General features: G+C 34.6%; 1 protein-coding gene across 2 annotated transcripts in view; it reads right to left on the minus strand.

Moving 5' to 3' along the window:
- The window catches only part of LOC123536980 (leucine-rich repeat-containing protein 15-like), an 81,535-nt gene that overhangs the window by 45,088 nt on the left and 23,942 nt on the right, over positions 1–12,505 (minus strand). For both annotated transcript variants that reach the window (XM_045320507.2, XM_053529221.1), the window contains exons 4-5: positions 7,764–7,829; positions 6,572–6,646 (exon numbers count right to left, since the gene is read on the minus strand). In XM_045320507.2, the coding sequence (XP_045176442.2) occupies positions 6,572–6,646; positions 7,764–7,829 (141 nt within the window). The remainder of the gene's footprint in view (positions 1–6,571; positions 6,647–7,763; positions 7,830–12,505) is intronic.

Consider the following 12,505-nt stretch of genomic DNA (forward strand, 5'->3'; position numbering starts at 1 on the left):
TTGCAGATATATGCTTATTTAAGAAGTTACGAGCATTTTGTTAGTATTTGGTCCAACATACTTTTTTAACATATTTTGGGTATGCTGAATCCAAAAATATATGTTGGCCATCTGGCAAATGCCTCTGAAAGGGTTAAAAATAGGGGCAAAAATGACCACTGTTTTTACAATTTTTATTTCCATTGATATTATTTTATGATACAAATGTTTATCTTTAGATATGTTTGAAAATATTGTTTCATTTTTAGTATAATTGAGTTAATATTTATCAGTAAACTATTTTACAAGTTAAAAATTTGTACTTCAGGGGCTCAAAAAGGGGAATTTGAAGACATTTTAATTTTTTAGAAATATTCAACGTCATTCATAGAATAGAAAAAAAATGAGAATAAGTATAAGATTAAAAGATTAAAAGCTTCTGCTGGAATTTTGTCAAAAAGAAATAATACTTTTGATGAAATGCATTTTTTAGAAAAATCATTTAAGACAAAAATAATGGAGAAATTAAAACTTTTAAAAATTAACATAACATTGTCTTTAATAGAGAAAAAAATAACATGTATAACATTATGTAATCCTTGTAAGATTTTATTGAACAATAAACTTTTTAATACCTAAGCATCATAATAATTGGTGAAAATTAAGTGTGACAGGGATTAAGATTATGGCTAATGTGAACTTAATTTATATAAACAATTACAATAATGATCTGAGTCTGATCATGTTATTGTAAAGTCCTTATCTAAACACTCTGGAATGCTTTACCTGTTAATTAATCCACATTAATTCTGACAAGGACACACTCTTTTGTGGTCATTACGGTTTTAGAGGTGTCAAGAATACTTCATGGAATCACTGCGTTTTGCAGGATAGTTTGCAGGTAGGAAAAATTTATATGTATTTTTTTCTATAAAATTTTAGAAATGCTTTGTTTCATATACATCGTTAAATTTTAATATTTGGTGAAATTGCATTTATTTTAACTTTTAATATTTGTGATACGTTTAGTAAAAAGTATCTGTTAAAGCTAGCTTTATATACAAGCAAGAGCCCTTGATATGGCATTCCATCTATTTCGGAATAATGCAGATACTCGTCCAACCTGGTCATCTTTCAACCAGTCTATCTGTAGAACTGACTCAAATATGACAAAAGTTGGATACATGCCGATTATACAAGCACCAGCCCATGATATCGACACATTAAACACTGTTGTTCAGAAGTGTATGCATATATCAGAAAGGCTGGGGCAGTCACATACAGTTATAACTGTAGACCAGGCTCTTTACTTTAAGCTAATGGATTTGAAATGGGCAGTGCCTGCATACAGGGACAAGCTTATACCTAGAATGGGTGGTTTGCATATATCAATGAACTATCTGAAAGTAATAGGTGACCATATGAAAGGGTCAGGTTTACATGAAATATGGGTTGAATCCAATGTTCTGGGTCCTATAGCGCATATCAGGTCTTGGCAGAAAAGCACTACAACAGAGGAATGGTGGCTCACAAGATAACAACACAGGCTCTCTGGACATTGTTTCTTCCACAATTACTGAATTACATTGAAGAAAGAGACATTAACTTGCATGGGAAATTAATGGAAGTGAAGTATTCTGGGAGCGTAGAAAAGCTTGTAGCTGAATTGCAAAATGACAACTTCAGAAGCCACCTTGACGATTTTGTAAAGAATGATCAAAATCCTAACTTCCAGTTTTGGTGGGCATACCTGGAAATGGTTTCAGTGCTTCTGATGTTCACGCGAGCTGTAAGGGATGGTCTTTGGGATCTATACCTATATGCGTTTCGGTGCATGCTCCCTTTATTTCATAGGTATGATCATACGAATTATGCACGTTGGGGAACTGTCTATCTGGCAGATGCACATCAGCTTCCTCAGGAAGTGTTGCAAGAGTTCAGAAATGGCAACTTTGTTGTTAAGAGGTCAAACTCAAAATTCAATCAGGTGGATCCTGATCAAAGTCAAGAATGGCTGAATTCAACTGGGAAGAAAGGTGGAGGAATAATTGGTATATCAAGAACCCCTACAGCTTTGACTAGAGGGTCTTTATCATACAACCTGAAGTCTCATATAAGCCTTCTTACCAAGTGTATGTAAAAAGTCAATGACGAAGACATACTTGTGCATAAGGAAAAATCAAAGAGCAGGCAAGCTGTGGACCAGCAAGCTGAAGAAGCAGTTCTAAATGTATTACAAAGATATAATGTGGCTGATCCACATCTGCAAGGTGAAAGTTTGCTGAATGTAGCAACTAAAGACATAGTAACTGATACCATAGAAAAGTCTCTACTGTCTGCCCTGCAATTTGGCCAGGAAAAACTTGATTGTTTTGTAAGAGAGAGACTACAGTTTGAAAACAGTGATAATGTATCAAAAGTTCAGCTACGTGATACAATCAAAAAGAATAATCCATCTACATTTGCTTCTTTGTACATCAGTGATAAAGCATCGAAGTCAACAGTTGAAAAGGGCAAAATATTAAGAGCAGATCGAAATGCACTACATCGTTTAGTGACAGCATATAAGGCAGGCAGAGATGTTAATATGGAGGAAATACTAAAACATGAACTGTTGCCAGTTCCAGTTTCCATTTCCGAAACCAATGGAACTCTCAAAACGGGCAAACAATCCATATTGCTGGATGAGCTTGTCAAGGATATTGAGATGAGTGACCGAATAAACATACAAGGAAAGTCTGCATATATTGTCGATGGCCAAGCTTTAGTACAAAGTCTGAAAATAGAAGGAGAAACAACATTTGGTCAGTATGCTGATTTATTTGTTGCTGCAGTTTTAAACAAAGGAAAAAAGTATGAAAGAATAGATGTAGTGTTTGACCGATATAGGCATCACTCAATAAAATCAAACACCAGGAAACAACGCACAAGGACATATCAACCAGTGAGGAGAGTAATTGAAAGTAGGGATGTACCGTTACCAAAGTCTGGAGTAACTTTTTAGCACTTCCTGCAAATAAAATTGACCTGGCTAGATTTTTATCAGAGGAGCTGATCATGCAAGCCCCTACTGAAAAGACATTGGTTGTTGGTGGTGGCTTTCAGGAAGAAGACATTGTTGAAAGCAATGTCAGTGACCTAAAGTTGGATGAATTAAAGGCTAAACATGAGGAAGCTGACACAAGAATCATTCTTCATGCTGTTCACTGCAGTAAACGATCAAGTTTCAACACTGTTGTTGTTTCTGCCAGAGACACTGATGTGTTTTTGCTCTTACTGTGCCATCTGCAGGAAATAAATGCAACAGTATGGATGATGGATGGAACAGCAAAAAAACGAAAATACATTCAAGTCAACACAGTGTTAGATAAATTATCAATAACAGAAGAGTTACGTAGAAATTTACTTGCCTTCCATGCACTCATTGGCTGTGACACAACATCGTATGTGTGTGGAATCTCTAAAGATCTGCATTTAAGGTCATTATAGGCAATGTAAAACTGATAGAATGTCTCGGATATGGACAACTGTCTGATGAAGTAATGAAAAACTGTGAATACTTTATTTGCAAGATGTGTGGCCAAGATACTGTTAGTACTGACAGTGCTCGAAATGTTATGTTTGGCAGGTCTACAAGTCCTGAACACATGCCCCCAACCAGTGATGCTTGCTCATTTCACATTAAAAGAGCTCATTATCAAGCTCTGGTATGGAACCAAGCAACTGTTCCTAATCCAGATCTGCCTGCACCTACTGACACGGGATGGTAGGTGGCAGATGACACACTTAAGCCAGTTCTTCTTACCTGTGATCCGATTCCTCAAGCATGTATGGAGTTCATTGCTTTCAAGTGTGCATCTGGATGTAGGACTCTCAGATGTAGATGTAAAAAGACTGGGCTTTTATGCACAGATATATGTTAATGCGATAAAAGCATTACCAGCTGTATGAACTCGAGGCAGTAAATTAACATATGAAATGGGACTGTGAACGCATACCTTAAGGTTCAAATATTTCAATCTATATGATTTTGAAATAATTATATGATAAACAGTTAAACTGTAAACTGATTCAAAACATTAAAAAATTAGTGTACTGTATCAAAAATAGCTTTGCAAATATAACCAATTTGAGTTGAATAATATAAAAATAATCAAGTTAAAAGTTTTTTTTTAAGCTTTTTTTTCTCTGAACAGAGCACACATTTGGATTAAAAAGTATTTATTTTTGAACAAGAGTGTTGTTTCTTTCATTTGTTACTATGTTACACATCACTTTGATAAAGAGACCCACATATTTCTGGATAATTGTAATAATATTACCATTTCTATTAGAAATATCATAATTTGGCGGCCATTTTGTTTTCCGCCATTTTAACCTATAAAAAATCATTTGTCAGCTGGCCAATATAAATTTTTGAATTCAGCATACCCAAATTATACTAAAAAAGTATATGGGACCAAATACTAACAAAGAAACCCACATATTTCTGGATAATTGTAATAATATTACCCATTTCTATTAGAAATATCATAATTTGGCGGCCATTTTGTTTTCCGCCATTTTGACCTATAAAAAATCATTTGTCAGATGGCCAACATATATTTTTGAATTCAGCATACCCAAATTATACTAAAAAAGTATATGGGACCAAATACTAACAAAATGCCTGTACCTCTCACATTTATTGAAATTTGGACTAGACTAACCGGGGTCTTAATCAACAACGAAGTGGTCAACGTTTAATTACGAAAAAGTTCCATTCATACGGACATTTCATTCATAGAGGCGAAATAATTTACCATCATTATGTTATTTTCTAATGTTATCTTTCAAGTATTTACCGTTAGAAAAATAAAACATTATTACAACATGTTTGAGCAAATAGATCTATTGAATCAGGTAAGTTTAACAATCTTTATACAATTCTATGGCAAAACTGATAAACATGGCGGACTATTTGAATTGCGCATGAAATTATATTTTGTGTTGTCAGTCTCAGCACCTGTTAAACTTTGTGGAAACTCGATATATGGTTATAATAGTCTGGCGAATATCGCCAGCCTAAAAAAAACGGTTGAAGGTCAGGCAATTTCAAGCTGTAAACATGCATATTTACACTGAATGAAACTTCTAATGCCTCCTCCGTAAATTTGTTGCTATCTTTCATAATCACTACTAAAGAACCTTTTTTTTCACATATGCAGCAAAATAAGTTGAAACATACATGTGAAAATTTAGTGAAATTTGATGCTATGGTATCATTTTATTTATTCTATTGTTTCAACCAAATTTAAAAAAGTCGCAAAAAAGCGCGTTAACGGGTACAATTTATAAACGAGCGAATTGCTTTTTAAGGCAAGAAAAGTTTGTTAAAGAAAAAATAAATCATTTACTTTGTCTTTTCCCTATATTTGGAAGAAATCCAAATTCGTTTTGATATTTGACCATAATCAATCAAAAGTCGATTTCCGCACCTTTGTATCATTATTAACGATATTTACTCGTATTGTAAGGCACTACTTTTATGTATATTTTGGCGACTTTTTTTAAAAAAAAATGGTAATGATCATAAAATGAATGAAATGATGTATTTACGCAATTTGATTTTGTTCAAATTTTGCTATGTTTTAAAGTGTTTGTCTACATATGTGCGAAATTTGATAAATATATTGTATAGAATTATGAAAGATTCTTTTTACCCACACAGAAATCATCTGCTTCGGATATGTAACAACCTAAACAAATAAGTGATCCACTAATTGTAAAATAAGTATCGTTCATACGTGATCTACAATGAAGCAACAAGCAACTTTATTTATAGTTGATGATTTGTCATGACGCACCCCTCTATAATGACATTTTCGGTTGTTTTACTTTTCTTTGTGCCGTTGTGCTGCCTCCGCCATAACAACAAAACACAGTTCGCGACTTTTTTTTTTTATATTTCCTTTCGTGTCGTTGTGTCGTCATCATAAAAAAACATGATATTTAAAGCCGAAACGACGCAACAGAATAATCAAAGGGCACTCATACACATAACAAGTATGTAAAAAGTGTTAACGTCTCATACAGATCGAACGACTTGCTGATAAATGTCGCTCTGGCGTTCCATTACCCATGTCATAACGACACAAAATAGAGCACTGTTGTCAGAATGCAGCTCTTTCAAGTTGCTTTTGTCCTGTCGTTCTGATAGAGCCGAATATGTCGATACAACGAAATAAAGTTAGAAGCTAGAAATGTTCTTTCGTTGTGGTCTGGACAACAGAAAATCGGAACGACAGAACGGAAAAAAAAGAAAAATATTGTTCCGATTTTTGTAAGGGTCGACAGGGCACAAATGGCATAAACCGGCCCCCTTGATTAATACCGGAGTCACACGATGTCTCAAAGAAAACATATATGGAAGATAAAAAGTATTATTAACTGAAAACAAATAACATTTTTTAGTATTTCTTCTGCCATTCCAGTTTTTCACATTTTTGTAAGACAAACTTGGTTTGAATATATGGTAAAATATGTGGTTCTATATCACAAGGAAATAATGGGAATATGGATTCAAATGTCTTCCTTATATCGATATACTTACAGTTCTTGAAGACTTGTTAGATTTACGAATGTTTCATCCTCGAAAAGTTGAAAATTTGGACAGTTGATGATAGTTCTGAAAATTAAAATCAGTAAAACTTTAGAGAACATTTATGAAATATGTTAAAATCAACAAAACATAGGAGCAAATTAATAAAATACAATAAATATTTATCTTGAAGGTAAATAACATATTATTGTTTGATATCCGGTATATTACTTTCTTGCTACTAGAACATGTAACGAAAAGCAATACATGTATCTGTCAGGTGAAAATTCAAAACTCACTTGAAAACTAGAAGGTGTTTTTGTCACAAAAACACATGTCATTTGTCTTTCATCCCCCCCCCCCCCCCCCCCCCCCCCCCCCCCCCTATGTATTGGCGGCCATTTTGTGCAGCAAAGCGGAACATGTCGGCGATATTCACAACTAGGCTTAGTACTTATCACTCCTGTGAAGTTTCGTCGTAATCAAGCCAGCAGTTTGACCTGTGAAAGCCGGACAAGATTTTTCTATTTTTAGTTCTGGCGGCCATTTTGTGCAGCGAAGCGAAACTTGCCGGCGATATGCATAACTAGGCTTGGTACTTATCACTCCTGTGAATTCCTTGAAATCCGGCCAGCAGTTTGACCTGAGAAAGCCGGACAATATTTTTCTACTTTTACCTCTCAGACTGGTGGCCTTTTTGTGTAGCAAAGCGGAACGTGTCGGCGATATACACAACTAGGCTTGGTACTTATCACTCTTGTGAAGTTTCGTCGAAATCCAGCCAGCAGTCTGACCTGTGAAAGCCAGACAAAGTTTTTTCTATTTTTAGCTCTGGTGGCCATTTTGTGCAGCGAGGCGGAACGAGTCGGCGATATGCACAACCAGGCTTGGTGCTGATCACTCCTGTGAAATTTCGTCGAAATCAGGCCAGCAGTTTGACCGACAAGCTTAATGCGGACGGACGGACTGACGCTCCTACGGACGGACTGACTGACAGACAGACAGGCGGCGAAGGCAAAAACAAACCTATGAGGGAGACATAATTATGGAAAGGTATGAATATGGATGTGCATTGCCTGTCGAAAGTTATTTCACCCATAAACCGAATTATTACTATCAACATTACAAGTTGACTGATAACAGAACAATGCACTCTCAATGAACACACATAACTATTTTAACAGGAACATTTATATATACGTACATGCTTGTTGTTGTCTCTGAGAACGTTCCTGCTGTTATATTCACCATTGATTTACCTCGTATCGAACTGAAATAAATATATATGTTAGACGACAGTTTCGTGTCTGCTATGTTTACGTATCGTACTGAAATATATATGTTAGACGACAGTTTCGTGTCTGCTATGTTTACGTATCGTACTGAAATATATACGTTAGACGACAGTTTCGTGTCTGCTATGTTTACGTATCGTACTGAAATATATATGTTAAACGACAGTTGTTTACGTATCGTACTGAAATATATATGTTAGACGACAGTTTCAGGTCTGCAATGTTTACGTATCGTACTGAAATATATATGTTAGACGACAGTTTCGTGTCTGCTATGTTTACGTATCGTACTGAAATATATATGTTAGACGACAGTTTCAGGTCTGCAATGTATACGCATCGTACTGAAATATATACGTTAGACGACAGTTTCAGGTCTGCTATGTTTACGTATCGTACTGAAATATATACGTTAGACGACAGTTTCAGGTCTGCAATGTTTTCATATCGTACTGAAATATATATATGTTAGACGACAGTTTCGTGTCTGCTATGTTTACGTATCGTACTGAAATATGTATGTTGGACGACAGTTTCGTGTCTGCTATGTTTACGTATCGTACTGAAATATATATGTTAGACGACAGTTTCGTGTCTGCTATGTTTACGTATCGTACTGAAATATATACGTTAGACGACAGTTTCGTGTCTGCTATGTTTACGTATCGTACTGAAATATATATGTTAAACGACAGTTGTTTACGTATCGTACTGAAATATATATGTTAGACGACAGTTTCAGGTCTGCAATGTTTACGTATCGTACTGAAATATATATGTTAGACGACAGTTTCGTGTCTGCTATGTTTACGTATCGTACTGAAATATATATGTTAGACGACAGTTTCAGGTCTGCAATGTATACGCATCGTACTGAAATATATATGTTAGACGACAGTTTCAGGTCTGCTATGTTTACGTATCGTACTGAAATATATACGTTAGACGACAGTTTCGTGTCTGCTATGTTTACGTATCGTACTGAAATATATATGTTAGACGACAGTTTCAGGTCTGCAATGTTTTCATATCGTACTGAAATATATATATGTTAGACGACAGTTTCGTGTCTGCTATGTTTACGTATCGTACTGAAATATGTATGTTGGACGACAGTTTCGTGTCTGCTATGTTTACGTATCGTACTGAAATATATATGTTAGACGACAGTTGTTTACGTATCGTACTGAAATATATATGTTAGACGACAGTTTCGTGTCTGCTATGTTTACGTATCGTACTGAAATATATATGTTAGACGACAGTTTCGTGTCTGCTATGTTTACGTATCGTACTGAAATATATATGTTAGACGACAGTTTCAGGTCTGCAATGTTTACGTATCGTACTGAAATATATATGTTAGACGACAGTTGTTTACGTATCGTACTGAAATATATATGTTAGACGACAGTTTCGTGTCTGCTATGTTTACGTATCGTACTGAAATATATACGTTAGACGACAGTTGTTTACGTATCGTACTAAAATATAAACGTTACACGACAGTTTCGTGTCTGCTATGTTTACGTATCGTACTGAAATATATAAGTTAGACGACAGTTGTTTACGTATCGTACTGAAATATATATGTTAGACGACAGTTTCGTGTCTGCTATGTTAACGTATCGTACTGAAATATATATGTTAGACAACAGTTGTTTACGTATCGTACTGAAATATATATGTTAGACGACAGTTTCAGGTCTGCAATGTTTACGTATCGTACTGAAATATATATGTTAGACGACAGTTGTTTACGTATCGTACTGAAATATATATGTTAGACGACAGTTTCGTGTCTGCTATGTTTACGTATCGTACTGAAATATATATGTTAGACGACAGTTGTTTACGTATCGTACTGAAATATATATGTTAGACGACAGTTTCAGGTCTGCAATGTTTACGTATCGTACTGAAATATATATGTTAGACGACAGTTGTTTACGTATCATACTGAAATATATATGTTAGACGACAGTTTCGTCGTGTCTGCAATGTTTACGTATCGTACTGAAATATATACGTTAGACGACAGTTTCGTGTCTGCTATGTTTACGTATCGTACTGAAATATATAAGTTAGACGACAGTTGTTTACGTATCGTACTGAAATATATATATTAGATGACAGTTTCGTGTCTGCTATGTTAACGTATCGTACTGAAATATATACGTTAGACGACAGTTTCGTGTCTGCTGTGTTTACGTATCGTACTGAAATATATACGTTAGACGACAGTTTCGTGTCTGCTGTGTTTACGTATCGTACTGAAATATATACGTTAGACGACAGTTTCGTGTCTGCAGTGTTTACGTATCGTACTGAAATATATACGTTAGACGACAGTTTCGTGTCTGCTATGTTTACGTATCGTACTGAAATATATACGTTAGACGACAGTTTCGTGTCTGCTATGTTTACGTATCGTACTGAAATATATACGTTAGACGACAGTTTCATGTCTGCAGTGTTTACGTATCGTACTGAAATATATACGTTAGACGACAGTTTCGTGTCTGCTATGTTTACGTATCATACTGAAATATATACGTTAGACTACAGTTGCAGTGTTTACGTATCGTACTGAAATATATACGTTAGACGACAGTTTCGTGTCTGCAGTGTTTACGTATCGTACTGAAATATATACGTTAGACGACAGTTTCGTGTCTGCTATGTTTACGTATCGTACTGAAATATATACGTTAGACGACAGTTTCATGTCTGATATGTTTACGTATCGTACTGAAATTTAATCTGTTTGATAACAGTGTTATACAGATGCACAATGTGACATGTGAGACTGATTTTCCTCGTGTCGACAAGATAAATGGGTGAATTAAAAAAATGTTTTTCTCTCATTTATATGATGGTTACCACAAAGTATTTATCATAAAAATATTTTGCGTCATATTATCTGCTGGCTATGAGATAAAAAAGAGCCCAGCTTACCTCGTAATTATCATTATGAGATAAAATGACGGAAAATACTGTTTTAAGAAACAGTATCTTTCAGTTTATTCCATGGTCAATAGAGAAATGAAATCCAAACACTTTTTATAAATACGTGAAATTGAAAATAGACTGAAAATAATATTATGTTTGCTAATCCGTTTACTGTCAAAAATTGGGAACCTAATGCTGTGCTACAGTAAAGCTTATATTCTGTCAAGGTGAAGCTAATGTCTCTGAAGCTGACGCTAATGTTTCTTAACAGTGAAGCTTTTGTTCCGTGAAGGCAATATTTCGTAACAGTGAAGTTAATGTTCTGGAAGCGCGAAGGCAATATTTCGCAACAGTGGAGCTAATATTCTGGAAGTGTAAAGGCAATATTTCGTAGCAGTAAAGCTAATGTTCTGTACGTGTGAAGGCAATAATTGTAACAGTAAAGCTAATGTTCTGTACATATGAAGGCAATGTTCGTAACAATGAAGCTAATGTTTTGCAAGTGTGAAGCCAATGTATTGCACTTTAAATAATTACTTTATGTTAACTGTATATACGCATGTATAACATACCATGTACTCTTCCTGTGTGGAGGTAATAAAGAAATCTATCTATCTATCTATCTATCTATCTATCTATCTATCTTTCTTTCTTTCTTTCTTTAAGTGTAAAAGCAATGATCATAATCGTGAAGCTAATGTTCTGTAAATGTTAAGGTAATGTTTCTTAACACTGTTAGCAAACGCAAAACTTAGAGACAAAATCCAAGCGTTTATGTTACAGTGCTTTAAGGTAACTTTTTTTCCTGCATTCCAATTCAAAGATATAAAATTTAGTAGTTTTCTTCTGTATATCAGACAGAAAACAGTTATTCTTTTTAAAACTTTCAGCTTTTAATAGAACATCACGTACTTTTTCTCTCCATGCCATTGTTTACATATGTGCCGATTTAGGGTGAATAGGAAAGCTTTGGTCATTTTTTCCATTATCTGTTTAAAATCCACATCTAAACAAACTTCCCAAGATTGTTTTTTTCTATAAATATTCAGAATAATTATGTATTCGCTTTTCAAAAACATTCAGCTTTTTAAATTTCTATCAAATACTTTTCACAAGTTACGCACTTTTTATTCTGGGGTGTCGTACTGGTGTTTTCTTTACATATATACACACTGATTTAGTCAGTAACCGATAGCCCCGATTTTCATTTGATGACGTATGAAAAATAACAACGAGTTTACATTTAAAATATATGTAAGAATGTCTGTCAGCATGCCAATAAAAGAATGATATGAAAATTTATACAATATTTCAAGTCTTAATACAAAATTTATCAACCTATCCTCTATAGCCTAAAATCCGCTATACCCTAAAGCACTGTATTTTTGTATTCTACTTGTAATCTCAAAAACCTAAAAGGATAAAACATATTTATTTTAACAGCTTTAAACAAGTAGCACATTAATTGTCAAGTTTTACTGGTAGACATTCAAATGAATTACAAATTCAAGGTATCCCCCTTGGACTGCTCAATTTTGCAGTCCTTTTTGCAGTGAAACAGCAGTTTTTCTGAATAGCTGCCTTTTTGCCAGTTATTAAAACTGTTTCCAGCATGAAATGACCAGTAAAAAGCAGTATTTAAGAAAACTGCAAATAACTGGAGGATTAGAAACTGGTGGTGGCCAGTTTTCTGCAGTTA

This window comes from Mercenaria mercenaria, chromosome 17 (genome assembly GCF_021730395.1).
Source record: "Mercenaria mercenaria strain notata chromosome 17, MADL_Memer_1, whole genome shotgun sequence".
Lineage (NCBI taxonomy): Eukaryota > Metazoa > Mollusca > Bivalvia > Venerida > Veneridae > Mercenaria > Mercenaria mercenaria.